Genomic DNA, 21,547 nt, shown 5'->3' with positions numbered 1-21,547 from the left:
TGGGTGTATTAGGGCTATTGACTGAGCCATCTGTAATGTAACAAGTGGGCGTCGCCGTCCTCGTTCCCGCCGTGCTCCTTCCCTAATGGGCGCCAAGGTTTGTTAGGTAAACTTCATCGCGTGTTCAGTGACTGTACCATAACAGCGAGGCTTGGTTGCCGTTGAATATCTTATGTATTGATGGAGAGAAGTGAAGACTTCTGACATCTGATTACAATCTAGTAATGTGATACATGGGCAAAAGCGTAATTGTGTCGCTTACATTTTCGTTAGAAGAAATTTAGCAATTTCATAAATGGTTAGTAGTTGTTGAGTGTGTTATTTATTGATGGAGAGAAGTAGTGACATGTGATTACAATGCTGTAGTTGTGTTTTTCTTCCTGCACCAGTAACATGATACATGGGCATAGGCTTAAGTGTGTCGCTTATATTTTTGTAAGAAGAAATTTTGCAATTTCATAAATGACTCCATTACCAATATTGGTTCTGGAGGAAAATTTCTGTATATTTTCATTCTTCCATTTACTCTCTCTCTCTGTCTCTCTCTCTCTCTAACAGATATTGTCAATATTTAAGCATCAATTTTTTACTTGATTGCCAACCTTGGTAGCAGGATGCTTCATCCATTTCAAATTCTTAAGTGTCAGTGGTCATTGTTCAGTACTTAAATGTATTGTCCTTTGATCAGGGGGACCGGAAATCAAATCAAATACTTCGTTGTTTCTTAGAGTTGCCTTTTATATAAACTACACAGACCCTTCCATGTGATGTATCTATATGTACCTATACCCTATCCTAAATACAGTACTTATGACTTACATCTTCATTAGATGTGAAGTAACATACAGCCTACAAATGGGCTGCAAATTAAATTACATGTCAAATCTATGGTCTCTGTACTCTTCATATATGCTGTGCATATCAAGCAAAGAGCTTTTAAAGGAAAGTCCACTCTGATATTAAGTTGGTGTTAAGAAAAGCAGAACAATGAGATAAACAAAACAGTGAAAGTTTGAGCAATATCCAATCCAATATAGGAAAGTTTTCATCAGTGAAACATAAATTGGCCATACTTTGATGTAGGCTATCTTGCAAGCTCCTCTCCAATTTGCTCTGCGTAGAAAATTTTAGACAATTATATTTTCTTAGTTATTGATGACGGATTAGATTTGTTTCAGACAGGAGTAGCCAATTTGTATTTGATTGATCACACCTTCAAAAATGTATAACCTTCTTATTTTTGATCGGATTTCCCTCAAACTTTCATAGTCCTGTTTCTCTTTTTTTTCTTCTACTTCTATTAAAACCAACTTAATATCAAGGTGGACTTCCCTTATAAGATACCATTCCATGCAGGGACATTGTCATGTAGGACTAGATACATACTTATGTACAGCACTCTGATTCCAAAGCATTAGTGTGTCGTGAGTGGACTTACCTATGGGAAATAACATCTGTATAGCATACTCTGAAATTAGGATGCAGGACCGTGCCTCTCCTTGCCTTTTATACCTGTTTCTGTGGCCCCCTTCAAGTTGGGCTTAATGCATATCTATGGGACTTATCTATGAGATATAATTCCTGTATCATGCATACTCTGAAAAAGGGGTGCAGGTCCATGCCACTCCTTTGCATTTTATTACTGCCCCCCCCCCCTCCCTCCCTCTCCTTGAGAAGTGCTTATAGGGCATGCACCCCCACACCCACACACAAACAAAATTACCCAACAAAGAAGGGACATTTATTTATATATGTATATATATATATATATATACCTTGATTATCCTGATTATGGGTGACACAAGAATAAATGTCATTGTCATTGTCATTGATGATATTAATGTTGTGTTCATATCATCTACTGAGAGCTGCACATATAGCTAACATCCCTCAAGCTTTGCTATGTAGTTTATTGTAAGTCTGTGTGCAGTTAGAGAACAGAAATGTAAGGAATACATTGAGAGGAGTTTAGGTTTCCTGGGGGCCATTTCCTCTTTGTCTAGTATGAATACAGTATTATTTAATTTACTAACCTACCAAGCGGGATGAAAGGAAATCGTTGATAGCCCATGTGGTTTACGAGTCTCACAGCTCCATTGCATCACTCCACAATGTGCATCTTCACTATGTATATTCTGAACTTTAAACACTCAAATGGTTACCTTGATCGATCTCTATGACGCTTTTTTATTGACTAGTCAATTTGAGATTTAGGGTCATTGCCTGGTTTGTTGACGTAGCTCATCTCAACCAAACATTTGTCAGTCTTTAGGTATGATGTTATCATGTAAATTTCTATTTACGTCATAATCATGGCCTTCAAATTATAAACAGCATTTTTCTTTTCTTTGTTTCTATGTTCATGATTTAATGCCTCACTTGTAAATAAAAGGGGTCTGTCACCTTTTTCCATCTGGGAATATCTCTGTTAGGAATATGATACTCAGCCATGACAGTTTGAAGTGTAAACATGCTCAGATTTCAGTATGAAAGGTTTGTAATACATGTATCTTAAATTGTTTCAGAATCTCTCTCTATATTATACTGATATACTACATAAGTGTTGTCATATTGAACTGCATACTGAGGGTAAACGCCATGAGAATAATCTTTTTAAGAGACTTTCTTTTTAGTTGTCTACCTTGATTTAGAAGATTTATAATACATTATAAAGTCAGTTTTGGATATGGCATGTTATTTTTGGAAGCAGAAAAATGTGTGTCGGGTGAATTGTGAAAGAAGATAATCCAAAAGAATGAACATCACTTTGCGACATCTTTTTCTTCTTCAACATGTCATTACTTTTACGCTTGGAAGAATTTCTGAGGCAACATTGAAATGGAACTGGGGTCAATGCGAGAGCCCTACATATTTTCTGCCAACAAAAGGAAAGTTTTGTGTGCCACTCTGTGGCTCACAGAATCAATTTTAGCCTGAAGGATGAACTTACCAATTGACCAATTTCAGATTGATTTCAGGAGATATTTTGGGAAGAGGGTTTAAAATTGGAAACTTGGAAGAGCATTAAAGATCATGTAGGGGGAAAGGAGTGACAAGGGGTGGATGAAATTAGATTTGCAATGGGGAATATTGATGTGAGGAGAGAGCTAGACAGAGAGAGAGAGAGAGAGAGAGAGAGAGAGAGGGGGAGGGAGAGAGAGAGGGAGGGAGAGGGAGGGAGAGGGGGGGGGGGAGATAGGTGCAGGATATACACTGAAATGAATACAGATGGATAAAAGAGGTATAAGAAATAAGGTGCTTGTGGCGTAATTTGAGCCCAATGAAAAGATTAAATGGAATAACATAGTGAGAAAATGAAAGGGAGACATACATATCATCTGATCAAAGCTAAATAACTTTTACAAATACTTGGTCCCAGTACTATTTCTATTTCTTTCATGGAATTAAATTATAATGATAAATTGGTTTTTTATTAACATATATTTAATATTAGATGACTCTGGGAGGAAAACAAAACAAAGAGTAGAAGTCAATGAAAAACCACTTCATGTTAAGCCAATATGTTGTACACTCACCGTGGGTGTCTGTATTTGAGACTACTGTTTTGGATGGGATGACATTTTAGAAGCCTGGGTTTTGAGAAAATTGTCTCCCATGAGAATATCAAATTCCTATGTGAAATTAGGAAAAGAAATGATATAAGCAGATAAGGTGTCTGAAGTGTATTTTAACATACAGGGGGAATGTCCTCCCAGACATAAAATTGGTTTTTGATAAATTTAGAATTCAACTGAAACTGAAAAGTGAAATTTGAGAAAAGATTATGAAGCTATTTGAACGTTTGTAAAATTGGCAACTTTTAATATTCCTTTCAAGCAGCTCTCTTTTTCTTCGGTACAAATTTATTTGAATATCCCTGTTGGTGTATGATGAATGTAAACATCTATTTTATAGATGAGTTGTGTATTAAATTACAATTGTAGCATAGGTATGGGTCAATATCTTCTTTACAAAAAATGCAAATATTTGATTTTAAAAAAAGAAGTACAAAACAGTACAATAATGAAAAGTTGCTTACAGTACAAGAGAAATCAAGAGTTGTGTCTCATTTTTAGTTGAAGCAAACTTTACAATTTAAATCTACCTTTTACATTTTTAAAAATTTCTATCTCTCTCATTATCATGCTTTCATTAAATCAAACTTTATACAAGGTAGAATTCACCTTCAAAAATAAACATGTTTTAAGCATGATAATATGTACCTACAAATCAATTTATTTCTGAAATTCTTGTCTTGATGGGGAAAATATTTAAAACTAAAAGTAATATTGTATAGTTGTCTTGTAATGTACTGTTAATGATACTGAATAATCACTCATGTCACGAAATAGGATGGAATCAAATTGTCTAAACTTCGCAAATATTTTGTCAGTTATCGTAGGATAGCATGTCTATGCTGGCATCCTAGACTTTGACTTGAGTGGATGGTCTATATCTGATAAGAGACGGTGAGATCGATTGTAATTCAGAAAGGGTTTTTCGGCGACATATGGAGTCGGGGCCTCTTTTCTAACGGTAATTCCATCACCCTCTGCGTGTTGCAGTACATCTGGCGAGATGTTTTGCCCTCTGCCAATGCCTTAGGATTAGCATTAACTGCTTTTCTAACCACCGACAGGTTTTTTCTCCCACTTTGTGTTTGGTTCTACTGTTTTGATTTTGGCCTTGGCATATCAAAGCAAACTCAAGAATTTTAATTAATCTTACTTGGCACTTGCTGTGGATGGTAAATGAAATTTACCTGAAATAGGGATACTTGCATCTAAAATAATTATAATGATGCATTTTTTCAACACCGAGTGTACTTTGGAACACATTCTTAAGAGAGAGAGAGAGAGAGAGAGAGAGAGAGAGAGAGAGAGAGAGTGTGTGTGTAAGAGAGAGAGATGGAGAGGGAGGAGTGAGAGTGTGAGCAAGAGTAGTTAGAGAAAAAGAGAGAGATAGATAGAGAAAAAGACAGAGAAATGAGGATGAGGGAGAAAGAGAGAGTGTGTAAGAGCAAAGGTAGTGAAAGAGAGACAGTGAACAAGGAGTGAGAGAAAGAGAGAGAGAGAGAGAGAGAGAGTGTGTGTATGTGAGAGAGAGGAGTAAGAGTGAAAGAGGAGCGAGAGCGAGATAAGGATGAGAGAGAGAGGGTAGGAGATGGGCCTCTTCTGCTCAGTAATTCCATCTGACTGTGCATGCTTGAGACTAGCTTGAGGGGATGTGACATCCATACTACCCACATCCGTCTATTCTCAATGGTTAGAAAAACTGGACAAGGGAGGATACCCTGCCCTCCATCAAGCCCCCCTCACCACCCCCCCCCCTCCCACCTGCCACTATTCATATGCACACTATCTTTCCAGAGTAAACAAGAAATCACTTGTAATATCATTGTGAATAAAAAGTTCAAAGGGAAACTTTTGCTTTACTCTAGATGCTAAGTAATAGCTTTCTCATTAATTTATTTTGGACACTTCCCTCTCCCCCACTTCTCTAGTCGCACTCACATGATCTTTCTCTTTCTTCTCATCCCTCTCTCTCTCACTCTCTCTACTTTCTCTCTTTCTGCCTCATTATACTTGTTTTGCTCCTCCTCTCTCTCTCTCTCTCTCTTTTCTGCCTCACTATACTTCTCTTGCTCCCTCTTACATCTCTCTCTCTCTCTCCCCTTGCTCTCTCTTTCTGCCTCAGTTTATCTCCCTCGCTCCCTTCTCTCTCTCTCTCTCTCTCTCTCTCCCTCTCTCTCTCTCCTTGCTCTCTCTTTCTGCCTGAGTTTATCTCTCTTGCTCCCGTCTCTCTCTCTCTTTGCTCTCTCTTTCTGCCTCAATTTATCTCCCTCGCTCCCTTCTCTCTCTCTCTCTCTCTCTCTCTCTCTCTCTCTCTCTCTCTCCTTGCTCTCTCTTTCTGCCTCAGTTTATCTCTCTCGCTCCGTTCTCTCTCTCTCTCTCTCTCTCTCTCTCTCTCTCTCTCTCTCTCTCTCTCTCTCGCTCGCTCTCTCTCTCTCTCTCTCTTTTTCAACCTTAGTTTATCTCTCTCTCACTCCTCTCTCTCCCTTTCTCTTTCTCTTCCTTCTCTCCCTTCCCTTGTACAAGCCCAGTGAAGCCTTGAAGATTGTTTGACAGCACAACATGATACCTGTAGCATTATTCATGTGGCAGTGTCTGCATTGGCAGCAGCGACAATCAAAAGAAGAATTATTCAGAAGAAGTGCTTGAATTAAATTGTATGCAGCCGGCTTCTGCAATCGATACGCATTGCCCCGTTAAACCTTGTAATGCGCTCATTGTTTTTTGTACCATGTGTGGAATATTTCACACATTTGTATCCTGTTAAAGGGAATAGCAACCTGCCCAAAAACTGTGGAGTCTGAAAAGGATTACTTCAGATCTGTATTGTTTGAAAATGCTTTTATTTTTGTAGATATACAAATAAATAAGATATATAAGTAAAGAGATGATTAGTGTATGTATATACGTGTAGGCCTACTCTTAAATCAGGAAAATGCTTTAAATACAGACTAGGTGATGCTTTTCATTTTGCTTTGTTTTCACTTGGTCTTGACCTCCTGTTAATCATTCTTGAAATCTTACTCTAATGAGTGCAAGAAGAAATGCTCCAGTACATCTATATTTCTCAAGGTATTTGGTAAATTAGAACGAGGTTAGAAACTCTGAATGATTGTCTTCACCCGTTTTTATTTTGCTTTGTTTCCTTTTGAAGACATCACTTGGTCTTGGCCTCCTGTTAAATCTCGAGAGCTCACCCTAATGAGTGCAAGACGAAATGCTCCAGTACATCCATATTTCTCAAGGTATTAGGTAAATTATTAGAACGAGGTTAGAAATATCATCGGAATGATCGTCTTCAGTCTTCACCCATCCTCCCCAAAGGCATCTGATTTGTCCTTCATGCTTGCCATCTACCAGAGCATGATATTCAAGCACCTTGTGGCCTGTAGGGATGTATTGTCAATGCATGTATGCCTCTTACTAGGGTTACCTCCCGAGTCAGGGTCACGAGATGTCACGCCAGGAGATATCTTAGGCTTTCGAAACCGACAAAACACGGGGTATAGACTGACTGACTGCCGGGCATTGTTAATCCTTACATTGAGGCACAAGGGCATCATGTGTGTGCGCTTCCTGAAATTTTTTGTTTATTCATCTTTATTCAAGAAAGGACATATAACATAGTAATAAAGATGTTACATAAAACCCAGGACCGAGATTGGAATATCATTGGATGCATCTCATGCAGGGTTACACAATTACAATACACAATAGCAAAACGGAAAAGAGAAAATCATAACATCATTTATTTTTTTATGAAAACATTAATAATCCCTAACAAAAAATTATTATTTTCTTAGTTAGGAATACCTCACTATACATTTACATACCGTGGTCATATCTATCAATCTCTTCTTAATGAGTAATCAACCACGGGAACCTATCTCCATAGAGAGAGAGAGAGAGAGACAGTTGGAGAGAGGGAGAGGGGGAGAGAGAGAGAGAGAGAGAAAGAGAGAGATAGAGAGGGAGGTCCCTTTATAACAAGTTAAATACGTCTCCTAATCTAAAGTAATTACAACTCCAAGTGTTGTAGTGATTCCAAGTGAGTTCAGATAGGCTGTAAAAATAGCATAAACCCACACAATATTGTTTCAAATATTACTCTTCCCAATTACATATACCTCACCTTACATTTAGGTACCCTCATCATATCTATCAATCTATTCTTAGTAGTGTGCGTAATACTCTACGAGAACCTATCACCATAGAGAGAGGGGGAGATAGATAGAGAGAGAGGGGGAGAGAGAGAGAGAAAGAGAGAGAGAGAGAAAGAAAGAGAGAGAGAAAGAAAAAGATAGAGAGAGAGAGAGAGGTCTCGCTATTGCAAGTCATACTAGTTAAACCAATTACACTCCCAAGTAATGTTGTGATTGCCAGGTGTGTTCTGACCGGCTGTAAAAAATAACATACGACCCAAACAGTACGGTTTTCAAGATTTCATTTCTCAGTTGTGGATACCTTACTTTGCATTTACATATTTTCATCATATCTATAAGTCTTTTCTTGTTATCTGTATTTATCAGACCTCGGGAACCTATCTCTATACACAGTAATTTGGGAGTCTAGCCGGCTTCTGATATATCATGTATCGGTCCGGCGTACCTGTCAACTTTTCTTTGGTGGGCCTGTTGTATGTTGGTTTCAAATGGAATTGTCAACTCAAATACTAGCATTTCCTTTTGTCTAAAATTAATAAAACATAAATCAGTACATCCTCATTTCAAGATATTAGTAATAAAATTAGAACGAGGTTAGAAATATTGAAATGATCGTCTTCACTCGTCTCCCCAAAGGCATCTGATTTGTCCTTCAAGTTTGGCATCTACCAGAGCATGATAACCAAGCACCTTGTGGCCTATAGGGATGGATTCTGAATGCCTCTTACTAGGGTTACTTCAATCCCGAGTCAGGGTCACGAGATGTCACGCCAGGAGATATCTTAGGCTTTCGAAACCGACAATACACGGGGGTATATACTGCCCGCCGGGCATTGTTAATCCTTACATTGAGGCACAAGGGCAGCGTGTGTGCATCCTGAAATCAACTACGGTTCATGGATTACGGGGCATGATACGTAAAGCACTTTAAGACAAATCTAGATAAACATTGCAAAAAAAGAACTACGTGATTAAAAACTTGTAAATCTTGGTCGTGATGCAATTCTGTAAATGCAGTGGCAATGGTAGGGTTGTTAATGAATTATCATGTAGTATTTATAATAATGCCCATTTGCTTACCTGTAGCTGTTTTTTTCTTCTTGAAAATATGATATAGTTCAAGTGCAAATTTTGAATTTTACCAGAGAAAAATGAAAGTCAGAAGAACCAATCAATCAAACAAATTAGGTTTTTATTTAATCTCGTCAAAAAGTCCAAAGGGTTAAAATGTGAGTTTACATGATACATACAATTATATAAAAAAAAGCTTTCAAAATCATGTATAAAGAAAAAAATAGAAAATGGGAAAAAATATATCAAAATAAATAAATGTTTACATTAAAACATCAAAAGCATTTGTGGTATTGTATATGGTGAGATGTTATCTTAACCTCTGGAGTGAGGGAGGATCATAATGCCGTCCATCGTAGCTCGAATGTTGCCAAAGAGAGAGAGTTTGTGGTCTTATAGTGCTTTCTGTAAGACAATCCAATGGCTACCAAGGCAGCCGATATGCATGCCAGCGTTCAGGCTCTCCAAGCGCGGAATACATCAGCTTATCATATATATGCGTTGAATATTTAAAAGGGGTTTCATATGTTGTCTGCAGATTTTGCTATGGGTATATATATATATACATAAGGCACAGTGTCATCTGCTGGGAGTCTGAAGGTTTAACTCCATGCTGAATGATATTACTTAATGCCCTTTTAGCATTGACTAGTATCATTTGTAAAGACATTTTTTTTAATTAATGGAATAGATTAAATGCCAATTTTTTTTCAAAAGTTAATAAACCTTGAGATCTGATGAGTTCCATATGAAACATCAGGAAACTTTTACAAAAATACAGATTATTTTGCTAAAAATTAAAGGTGATACAAAGTTTTGATATGGGGTCATGAATTTAGTTCAAATGAACATATTGGAAGCATTTGCGATTTTACAATATTCAATGATCGTTGTCGTGGTTGAAATTATTCAAATTTCTAGAAAGCAGAAATGTTTCAGGGCCTAAATGTTCTAGTGCTTATAATACATCTACAGGGCATCCAAATATATCAACATTTTAAAGAATTACTATCCATCCAATTTTAAAAATTTTCTTAAAATTTTGGCTTACCTTTAAAGAGAGAGAGAGAGAGAGAGAGAGAGAGAAGAAAAAAAGAGTTATTATTGTGAATATTTCATGATGCAGTGAGAAACATTTTCTCAGAAATCAGAATCTATGCTTCCACATCTTAATGGTGACATTTAATTTGATTTTCATGAAATGTGAATCATTACAGACACCTGCCCACTCTATCCTATTCTTTTCTTTTTTCTTGTCTTCATAACTTGCGGGCATTTAACCAAAAAAAATCATCTCTTTCCTTGTAGATGAGACACACCATTAACTTACAGTTTGAAATACTTAATGAGACAAAATATCTTATAATCAAAGTTTTCATATCTTGCAAAATATTAGAGAATCAAATTTTCTAGATTTTAGGTTTTAGATGTGTTGGAGGAGTGTTGAAATGTTGATACTTTAATACATTTGACATGGCAATGCGTATAAAATGCTTCTAATGGTGATAAAAGTATATAGCTTTTATGTTTTGTCAATATTGTATAAGACGCAGTAAATGCACATAACTTTATTTGCATGCATATGTTATAAGCTACACTGAATATTCATTTAATCATAAATCAGTTTTTTTTTTTTTTAAATGACATGGTGAAAGCTCTTCAGATTTGTTGTATGGATGAAACACAATTAAATAATCAGGTATAGTCTGTTCAATGTTAAATACAACAAAAATTACTAGTATTTAATTGCTCAAAAAAGACATCTTTTAAGTGGCAGAGCTGTGGTATACTAGTGAAGGCTCGATACTCTTTTTCAAGAAGTTCATGGTTCGATCTTTGCTTGGTGATCACATCCTTGGATAAGGTATTTTGTCTGCATTTGTCGCTCTCTACCCAGGTGTAAATGGACACCTGGCAATGCTAGGGTAATAGTAATTGAAGGGCCTGCAGGAAAAGCGTTATTTATACTGATGTGGCTAACCTGGGTGAATACAACCCAATTACTAATTGATTATGAACTATTATATTTACAGTGAAGCATGAATATTAAGACTGCTCAAGGAAAACAGGAAAAGTGGTCTTTATAGACAGGTGGTTTATGTGTACAGGTTCCTTTTGTACAGGTTTCAATGAGAAACCATTTTGAAGGGAAACAAAAATGTGGTCTTTATAGCCTGGTGTACTTTTTATACAGGTGGTTGCTAAAGGCAAGTTTGACTGTATTACATGCATCTTTATAATTTCAGTCATCATTATATATAGCTGCTGGTCCACAATAAATATCTAGCTCACCTACATGATATAAATGCTGAATAATATGTTGTAATTTTTCCCCTTCCATTTTTCTCTTTTCTTTCTCTTTGACCATGCAGCCAGAAAGAAGCCATCGAGATAGACAAGGAGTTATTTGACGACTATGCCTTCAGTGTAGACCAATTAATGGAACTAGCTGGACTAGCCTGTGCTACGGCTATAGCCCAGGCCTATCCTGCTAGCAGTATGGGCGGAGATCCGACGGTACTAATCTGCTGTGGACCAGGAAACAATGGTGGGGATGGACTCGTCTGCGCTAGGCACCTTAAATTCTTTGTAAGTATTTTGCATGTTGGAGAAAGAAAAGCAAAATTAATGCTATGACATTTTTTGTTTGGGGGAGGGGGGTCAGATTAAGTATTCTTGTGAGTTGAGAGTCTTTGTATTGTATATTATTCTTGCATCAAATTTTGATATCCAAACTCAGTTAATTTTGACAGGTTAAATATACTTTTGATGATGCTTCTATATATTTAGTGATTATGTGATTTGTTAAACTTCATTTGACTATTATTCCACTGGGAATAAGCATTGTAAGACAGAAAGATGATATTAACCCTTTCTTTCTGCATAACAAATTCAACAATGCATCATGATACATCAGTATTTCAGACTTGTCTGACGTTATCAATATGGAATTTGTCAAGTTATATTTCCCTGAAATTAGATCATAAATGCACAGACTCATGCAGTAATACATTTCAGTTTCAGTTTTCAGTTTCAGTTTATTTTCATATTTCTCACATGTTGTATAGTACATCATTACATATAGCATGTTACATTTTGAACTCATTTTAGGATGCGTTTATACAAACAAAAAAAAGAATGATACATAAGACTAAGTTGAATAAGGGAAGAAATATGATGGAGCCTAAAGAGAAAGCAATGCTTGTAGGTCATAGGCTCCGAAAGTTACAACAATGACATAGTCTTGTGTATATTAAAAAAAAAAAAACGTAATTTAATTAAGTTGAAACTTATTATGAAGAAAAATAAACAATATTCATACACTTAGCAATATTTGTATAACATTTTCACTACCCGTACGCAATGGCAATTCACAGGGTAACAACAGCAAACTAAAAGAAACATTCAGTTTGAACATCGACAGTAATTATTAAAAGTAACATCAAGCTTCTTCTACCATTAAAGCGTAATTGCTTAGGAGATGACATTTCAGCTTGCGCTTGAACGAATATAGTGAGGTTGATTCTGTGAATTCAATGGGGAGGTCATTCCAAAGTTTAGGGCCCGTAAAAGTGATATTTTTTTGTGAGCAAACAAAGTTCGTGTAAGGGGAAGGTGAAATAGGTTACGTTGGCGAGTGGAATAAGAATGGATTACATCACAGGCTAGCTTCTGTCAAATTATGAAAAAATGGTTTGGTTCATATATTTACATGTCATTAATGAAACACGGGTGCTACAATCATATCAAGTATAATATTATGATTTATTAATAATATTATGATTTATTTTGAAGTAAGATATCAGGATGAGGTTTGATTAAATTCATATTGTTTACCATATTATCATATGCCATTAAAAACTAGAGGCAACTGATTTTTTTGTTGTCATCTTCCCAACCTTCAGGAGAAGATTTTCATGTAGCACGAGATAGCTAATATATTACAGACAAAAATGTCTTCAATTTTGCCATAGATTTCTCGTCTCCCTTCATGCATGATAAAGACAAATTGAGCTTGCCTTTGCCTTCGTCTTGGGTAGGTTTTATGAATGCCATGCTACATTGACTCAGTCATTACTCTCTTGGCTTATTGTCTTACCAAATGCAAAAAGCAATTTGTCTGGATCTTCAGAATTCATATTGGCCGGCAGCCTGCTTCTATCATCCTAAGCAAACCGATCAAGCAGAAAATACGGCCCCACTCAACATATTTCCGTTTCTTGTTGGCATTTTTTCAAAATATTACTTGATTTTTTTTCCTCCATGTTGGGCTAAAGCAGGGCTTGACTCTAAGAGGTGCCTGGGATACATGGGCGCTCAAAATCAAAGTCCGGATCCCCCCAACATTTTTTACATAGGGCTCATGCGTAATATAGACTGTAAAAATTTAAATCTGGACACCCTTCCAGATCGAATACTTAATGTTGAGCCCTAGCTAAAGGAAAACCTGTTTGGGGATAGCATCTCCCTGTTTTTTTAAGTTGCTGTGTGTAGAAATAAGCTGAAATATGAACAAACAAAAAAGAATAGTTGGTGTAGTTTTTTGATAAATTCACCTTGTAAATTATATAAAACACTGTGTTGAAAAAGTACTGGTACATTATGGGGAGCTTTACTTTCCTCAACTTTGTAAAATATATCTCAATTGCTGTGTGTAGAAATAAGGGTACATTATGGGTTGCCATAATTATCTTGTGTCTTTGTTCAATATGACATGGAAGATGGCTCTTATGCTCTGGGCAATACTAATAAACAATTTTGATTATGACTTGATTGAGAAAGTATACAGAGAGTGTAAGATATCAGTTAAGATGGAAATCAAATATGACAGTGTTACTCGCCAAGCCCTTAGCACACCTACGGCAAAGTTTCAAAAATATTTCACTGAGCTAGCTGCGGGTGAATATATTCAATGATTTCTTCTGTGGAGATAGGCGGCACTTCTCCGTTTCTTTCCACCATCTCCTTTCTTGAGCTAGGCTATATGTTGTTGTTGGGTAATTTTTTATTGGCGTTCATTCAATGTTGAATATATACGCCATAATTATTTTTAATTTTATAAGGAAAATCAGTTATAAATAAGAAAACTGAGGATAAAGATTTGTAATGATCTAATTAAAAAGTAACGCAATTTTTTAGGAGTCTCTGGATGGTTTGCAACTTCGTGTTTCTGCTTTTTTTTAAAGTTTAATCTGGTCAGCCCGGTTTCGATGGCATGGAAAACTAGCTTTGCCCGATGTGAAACAGGCTAGGCTAGGCTATAGGTTGTTTTGTTTGAGTGTGGCGTTTCCTATATGAATGGCCATGCACCTCTATCCCTGATGGGGGCTCTTCAGTTTATCTTACGGAATATTAATTTGGTACATGCCCCCTAGCTCCTGGATAGAGTGGGGTCACAAGTAGGTCATCGGAAAGGTAAGAGTTTGGGAAATCTCTTTCAGGTATTGCGGTGTATTCTTGAGCTTTATCTTTTGGGAATTTAATCAATCAAGATTCATTTACTCGGCTTCCACATCCGTGAAAGCTTTTAGAATGATCGAGAGTACTATGCAAATACAGTCTTACATTTCTGTGACGCAGGAATATGTTGCCTTTCATTTATGTATTTCATGCATTCAATATTGCCTTATTATTTGGTATGCAAGTTGGTTTAGACGCATGTGAAGAAAACAAGATGGATGCCAACCTCAAAATATGAATATTATGTAAATGTAATAAATAAAAAATTTAGTTACAAAATGACCTAGAGATAACAAGACCCAAATAGTTATAAAACACTATTCAGTATTGCTAAGTTACAATTTAACTCAAATGTAACAAGAAGTGAATGATTGTGATTTGCTTTTTGGAGGGTGAGTTACAATGCAAATGAGATATAACAAGAACCAAACACATTTCAATAATGGTGAGTTACAGTCTAACACAGGTGTACCAAGAACTGAATCACTACATAACCTTTCAGCATTGTTTGATTTACAAATTGTTGAGTTACAATTTAAAGCCCTTACTGCACTACTTGCACCCTCTATATAGCAAACAATGCCTAATCAGTGACCATTGCTCCCCCATGATCCTCTTTTCTTATGTTAATTGAGAGTTGATTTGATGAGATAACCACCTGTCAGTGACCATGCAGGGAGGTCTAATCCCTCCTGGCCAAACTAGTGCAGCAGGGCTTTAAGAAGTGAATCATGATAATACATCTTTGTAAGAATAAGTTGCTATCTACCTTAGATATACAAAAAGAAAACTAAAAGAACTATTACACACTTCAATAATGATTAGTTACAATTTAATTAAGACATGCAATAAATAATGTAGTTCTAGTACATTTTACAGTGCTCATGAGTTTCAATCTGGATGTAACAGGTACTAAATATCTTTGGGATGTTCCAATAATACAGGGAAAAAATTAATATTTATTTTTCGGGGGCTACATTTCAACCTTGTCTGCATGAAAATAACATTCTAAAATTTGTTTTGCATTGAACTCTATGCAAATTTAAGGGGGCTCTTTTCTGATTTTCGGGGGCTCTTTGGGGCATTTCGGGGGCTATTTTGCCCTGAGCCCCCATGTATATAGGATATAATCAGAAGAACTATTGCTTGTGATACAATTTGATAGTGATGAGTTGCAATAACCTAGAAATAACAAGAACAAAAAAGATAACAACTAAACAAAATTGAGCAAATAAACATACAAACTTAAATACAATTTATTAGTGACTAGATAAAATATAACTTAGAATTAACAATAACTGGATGATTTTTGTTAGTTCCAGTCTAATGTAGAACCAGATTGCAGTGTACTTCAATAAACATAGTTACAATTATACACTTTGCTAAAGGAAAAACAACCATCTTAGACATCACAGGAACAAATGGAGGAGAAGTAAAGTATATATTTTGGAAGCTAACTTGATTCATTGTATTTGAAGCCTACAGAGCACTCTTTTTATAGATTCTGATTCTAAATTCTGCCACACGTGCTCGCTTTAATAAGCAGTGTTAGCCGTTGGTCTACTCGCCGTCGGTCTGCTTGCCAAATTCAGGGGACGGGCGTAAATTGCTTTTCAGACTTGGATATAGCCTCACACGCTCAGGGCTGTCTGTAACTTCCAATTCCATTCTTTGTAGAAAGATGAGGTTTTTAAAGGCCTGTTGCTGTCAAGGTGGTTCATGTTTGAAAGAAAGGTAGTCTTGCTGATATTTTTGATGTATTTGATAAAGTAGAAATAAACTGAAATTATAAAGAAGAAACAAATATTTAAGATATTAACAATCTGCATTGCTTAGCCTACTGCCTAGCCTTGACAATTTGCACTTTATGTTTGTTAGAAATATGTGCTCAGGAAGAGAAATAATGTTCTGTGACTGAGTGACTGCATGGAGCTGACTTCCAAAGCTTTTTAGACGGAAAAAACCTCACAAAATAAAACAAAACAGAATGAGAACAGTTGAACCTAGAAAGCTATACCTGCAGTCAGCCATCATCGTGATGGAAAGATAACCAATTTCCTAGATTTACTGCTGGATGCACGTTTTCACATGGCTTAGGTTGAATTGGGTGTGTTTATTTTGACTTCAGGGAAGCTGTATTAGGGTGTGCTTGTAGAGTGATCATGCCTCATTGATGATCCATGCATCTCTCATCGTTGGCTTTGCTTAGAACCTAAAAACCAAAGCACAATCGGATTAAATGTATTCTATATACACTCTCATGATCACCATCATGAAAGCCTTTGAGTAACATGAATTCAGGTTGTGTTAGTATAGCCAGTATAGAGCTCATTTTATATCAGCGGTATTATCAAATTAAGGCTGTTTGGAGAGTGATTAAGGCCCATTTTTCATCAAAATATCTCCCGTGCAGCAGCGGTCTGAGGCCTGTAATTAGGATGCGTAGACATGCCAACGCGTAGTCTGAATATACAGACCTGTCCTTTTAATTGACCTAGATTTTAGTTTCCTATAAAAACCAGATCATTGGTCATAGGAACAAATTGCTCGTTTTACGATATACATTTTCAGATAATGTACATCTTATCTTCTGATGAGAGCCAGTTGGGTGAATATCATACAGAATGATGTGAACTGTTCCTCTTAAAAGACATTTTAAAGAATATTGATATGCATGTATATATACTGCAAATACTGTTATTGCATTTCTCAGTAACATTTTTCAGTATTATTACAATCTCTTTTTAACATTGATGTTATAAGTGGATATTGGTCCCACCTATCTACAATGTAGGCAATAAAAGCAAATCAAGAACTGTCTGGTATTTTAGCAGCTCTCTCTCTCTCTCTCTCTCTCTCTCTCATGCTCCCTCTCTCTCTCTTTCTAGTTCCATTCAATTCAAACTTTTGAGACTTTGATAACAAAAATAAGAAATGTAGATTTGAGATCTTTTCAAATTTGTGGTTTTATATTGATGATATTCATGAGAATGTATCCGGTTGTTGTTTCAGTTTTATTGTTGTGTATCATTCATTTGTGAATAATTATGCCTCTACTGATCTCTATAGTCTAATCCCAAGATCCCAAATTAAATACCCTTTGAGCAAATGAAACCTTGAAAGGTCTAGGCCACAAGACTATAAGGGTGGAATATAATGCCCAACTCGCGCGCTCTCTCTCTCTCTCTCTCTCTCTCTCTCTCTCTCTCTCTCTCTCACAAGTCATCAGACTTCACATCTGGCTTGCCCGCAAGGGTCGATGTTGGAGGTTCTTTCAGACATCCCAGGTCCGCGCTGGTTTGGTTTGGGTTTTAGTGATCGAGGCAAAGATGACTCGGGGAATATAAGCAGAAAATTATGGGGCTCGTTTATCTACAATCACACAGGTTGCACGGCTGTTGTCTTTCATAACACATGTCAACGTGGGGCAATAACTAAAACATATTTTGTTCACAGTATCGGATACGTATAGCGATGATAAAGGGACTTTTAGGTTATATTGTGGATCAATGACTATGGACTTTGATATTGTAGATGGTAATTGTTAACCTTTTGAAGTGTTTTAACCCTTTTATCACTGCTCATTATATGGATAACAACTAAATTATTCAAACCCTTACAAAGTGTTGTATTTTTTTCAAGTATGTGAAAGATTTATGTGTCCCGGTTTATATATATTTTTTTTATATTTAAACATTTTTGTTATTGCTTCTTCAAGTCAACAAGGAAATGACAAAAAAAAATCATAAGTGTTTTACAAATTAATAACTTCTCTATTATACAAGTACATAAGTCAGAATCATAAATGCGAACATGAATGGATGAAGGCATGTGAGAATGTGAGATATTAAAGCTTACATCTAAAAGTATTCAACAAATGCCCTAATTGAGTAACCAAAAACACTAAACAGCATCAAATGTACAAGGCGTATGAATAATATGGTTGTTAATTGTATAAAAGATGAAAGTGGTGAAACACAATGATTAATCATTGAACTTGTTATACCATCCAAAGTGGCTTGAAAGAAAAAAAAACCTGTATTGGGAATTTTATGGTGAGTTACAGTACCATAAAGATGCTTCTTCCTCAACAGTTTCTCTTTATGCTCCCTTTTATGTCTCTTTACAGGGTTATTTCCCAACCATATTCTACCCCAAACGCCCTGATAAGAAGCTCTTCAACAACCTGACGACGCAGTGTGCCGCCCTGGACATCCCTTTCCTCTCCTACCTCCCGTCATCCTCCCTCATCAATTCTTCCTATAACTTTGTCGTCGATGCCCTCTTCGGCTTCAGCTTCAAGGGAGAGGTGAGGGCGCCGTTCGGCGAAGTCCTGGAGAACCTGAAACACATCAGCATACCGCTGTGTAGCATCGATGTCCCTTCAGGTATGTTCAAAGTCCTTTAACCAATCAGTAGGTCATCTGGTGAGATCCAGAAGCCCATGCAAAGTTAATGCCTTTCTGGCTCCTAACATGCAAAATCTCTTTTGTGGCTACTCTTTTTGCAATTTACCCTAAATCTGTCATCAACTTTAAAGGTAAAGACCAGTATTGGAAATGCCCCAATTTCAAAAAATGAAATGGAAGCTCTCATTACCAATCATGTGAAAGAATATGTTTTGACTAATACATGATTATCAAAAATTTGCCGGGAAACCGCCTACTAATTCATATATTTGGTAAATTTGTTTCTCTCATGGTCTGTGAGAGATATAGGGTAGTCCCATATACATCTTTCTGTGTATAGTGCTTGTAACTTTACGAAGAATGGGCCAAATTTCTTATCATTTTGATGATTCCAGAACCTTGCAGATGCTAGATGCTAGATGATCAACCTTTTCTGATCGATTCCACAACGTTTCTTTCACAATGCAATCGCATGACCATAACTGATCTTTACCTTTAAAGGAATTTTGCTTGTTAATTCTTTCTCTGTTTTAATTTCCGTGCAGGGTTATATTGACTTTAATAGTCTTTCCAATCTTTGATGTTCAGTGAAAATTTCTCTCACTTATTTTTATTTTTTTTGTTTTTTGTTGTTACTTCTTTCTACTTTACAGAAAATATAGGTAGGGACCAAACTGGTCAAATATTAAAATTGCCTGTAATCATTATTCCCTTTCTAGTCAATTAATACTTCTAGTCAATATTCAATTTTGTTCAATCACTTTATATATTTCAAATTGATTTTACTGATGAGCTGGTCATATCATAAGCAGCGTTGGTTAGACTCCATTCATTCTTTCTTTCATACTCTTATTGGTTCCTTTCTATTTGCACTTTATTATATTTATATATCTCGTCTATATTCTGATGGGCTGTATATCTCTTAATCCTCTTCAAAACAACTGCTAAAACCATCTCAGGTTTGTTTACAAATGATGTAGAACAGCACAGTTTTTTGAATAATGATGACATAAGTATTATAAGCTTCATATTTTACACCTATAACTTACAGATTGTGAGTATGCATGTGTGAGCAAGCCTTTAGAAATTGTTTTTAAGAAATTGTTCTTATTTTTGTTGGGGTGTCTCGTTATCAATAGCCATCATTTCTCTCTATTTTTTATGTTTATCTTGCAAGGTTGGGATGTAGAGAATGGAAACCCTGATGGTCTCAAACCAGAGCTACTCATCTCACTGACGGCACCTAAGAAATGCGCTAAGCTCTTCCAAGGAAAATATCATTTTCTAGGTGGTCGCTTCATACCACCCGAGATGGCAAGTCGTTATGAACTCTCACTACCCGACTATCCGGGTACAGATTGTATCGTACAGTTAAAATGATGGATCGATCCTTCAGAGTGACAAGAGACCGGAAATGAAATATGCGTACTAAAATTGAGATGTATAGTTAGGTTGAAGTGTTGGGAATGGAACTGTGTGAATTCCTGTTAAATAAAAGGACAATGAAATAGGAAATACCTAATGAAGAACAAATTTGCAAACAGTGTGATGTATAGTTAAGCTGTGACATATCAATCAGATTTTTCAACTCGAATTTTCAGTTCTACTGCATCTACAGTGCAAGAGAAACATCTTGGCTTGTTCGTGAGCCACAAAACTGTACAATGTGATAAACTTGGTAAAGTAATGTGTCAAGTGTTTAATTACCTCCTGCAGTTTTGATTTAACAGATTTATTTTCCTTCACCTCAAGTCAGAATAGACTGTATATCTAATTGAAAATGACTATGAGAGAAGAGGCTTGAGACAATTGCATCAAAATATCATTATTAGATTATAACTAAAACATGGGAAGAAAGTGAAATGATCGATTTAGCACGTTTATGAGAAGGAATTTTCTCAGATGTATTCATTGTACCGTATACTGTCCAAAACAATGATGTGTGTTATATGTAGTACTTTTATAGATATATTGTACAACGTTTTTTCCATTAAGTTTCTTACATAAAATGCACAGTAAATCATTGATATTTGTTTGTCTTTTTTAAATTCTAGGGCAGAATTGGAATATGATTAGTATGTAGAACAATAGAAACAGAAAAATGTAATAGTTTTTTTTCTCAAATTGATAAAGCATGCATTAATATTGTATCATTAATTTTTAATTAACTTTTTATAGTTTACATTTCATTTTCTACCATTGCTTGTACTCAAGGTTTATTAGTCAAAGACAGGCTGAAATTTTATAATTAAGATCAGCAACTTAGTCAACCTGTTTTTAAGTGAACTACAGATGGCACACTAACATTCTGCAGCAAGAGCCGAATACATTTTGGTATTATTTTAATTTTGTTTGGAGCTGAATACTACTTTCTTGACAACTTCCTAGGAGCCAATAAGCATCAAACACAGTAATTTTAATTTCTTGAATTGAATATATTTTATTCTATATAACTTTTATCAAAGGTGTATGTAAAGCTATGGTCCCCGGCTCTTAGAAATTATTTCAAACTATGTGGGTTTTTCAAACTTGAAGATCCATTTTTTTTTTGTTCAATACTTTTTAGGTTTTTAGTATAATCATCTTGAGAGGAGACATTGATCTATAAGTATGTTTATGGTTATAAACTTTTTGTAAAGTTTTTGTGATGGTGAAAGCATTTTGAAACTTGCCTTCTGTATTAAATGTATGTGAGGTAATTTGGAATAAATCGTATAGAAGTATATATTATTACCAGTATTGTACTGCCTTTATACAACCTACTTAGTAAAATTTATGTTTTCAGAAAGCAAATAGAAATTGCTTGCTTTCTCAGGGTATTAACAGGCATTTATTTATTCAGGCAACTGTAGTCTGGGAGACACGCCCACGC

General features: G+C 35.9%; 1 protein-coding gene across 1 annotated transcript; it reads left to right on the top strand.

The window, feature by feature from the left end:
• Window positions 1–11,181: 11,181 nt before the first annotated feature.
• LOC588386 (NAD(P)H-hydrate epimerase) lies at window positions 11,182–21,400 on the top strand. The gene is made up of 3 exons (XM_030972792.1): window positions 11,182–11,395; window positions 18,396–18,654; window positions 19,853–21,400. Exons 1-3 carry the CDS (start codon window positions 11,246–11,248, stop codon window positions 20,053–20,055), a joined length of 612 nt encoding a protein of 203 aa, XP_030828652.1. The 5' UTR covers window positions 11,182–11,245; the 3' UTR covers window positions 20,056–21,400.
• The last annotated feature ends 147 nt before the right edge of the window (window positions 21,401–21,547 follow it).

Source organism: Strongylocentrotus purpuratus, unplaced genomic scaffold (genome assembly GCF_000002235.5).
Source record: "Strongylocentrotus purpuratus isolate Spur 01 unplaced genomic scaffold, Spur_5.0 spur5_scaffold_6, whole genome shotgun sequence".
NCBI lineage: Eukaryota > Metazoa > Echinodermata > Echinoidea > Camarodonta > Strongylocentrotidae > Strongylocentrotus > Strongylocentrotus purpuratus.
This window is presented reverse-complemented; position numbering and strand designations above follow the sequence as displayed.

Coding starts and splice junctions, on each gene's coding strand:
- LOC588386 (XM_030972792.1), top strand. CDS start 11,246: ATGGAACTAGCTGGACTAGCCTGTGCTACGGCTATAGCCCAGGCCTAT. Junction 11,396..18,395: donor CTAGGCACCTTAAATTCTTT/GTAAGTATTTTG, acceptor GTCTCTTTACAG/GGTTATTTCCCAACCATATT. Junction 18,655..19,852: donor TAGCATCGATGTCCCTTCAG/GTATGTTCAAAG, acceptor TTATCTTGCAAG/GTTGGGATGTAGAGAATGGA.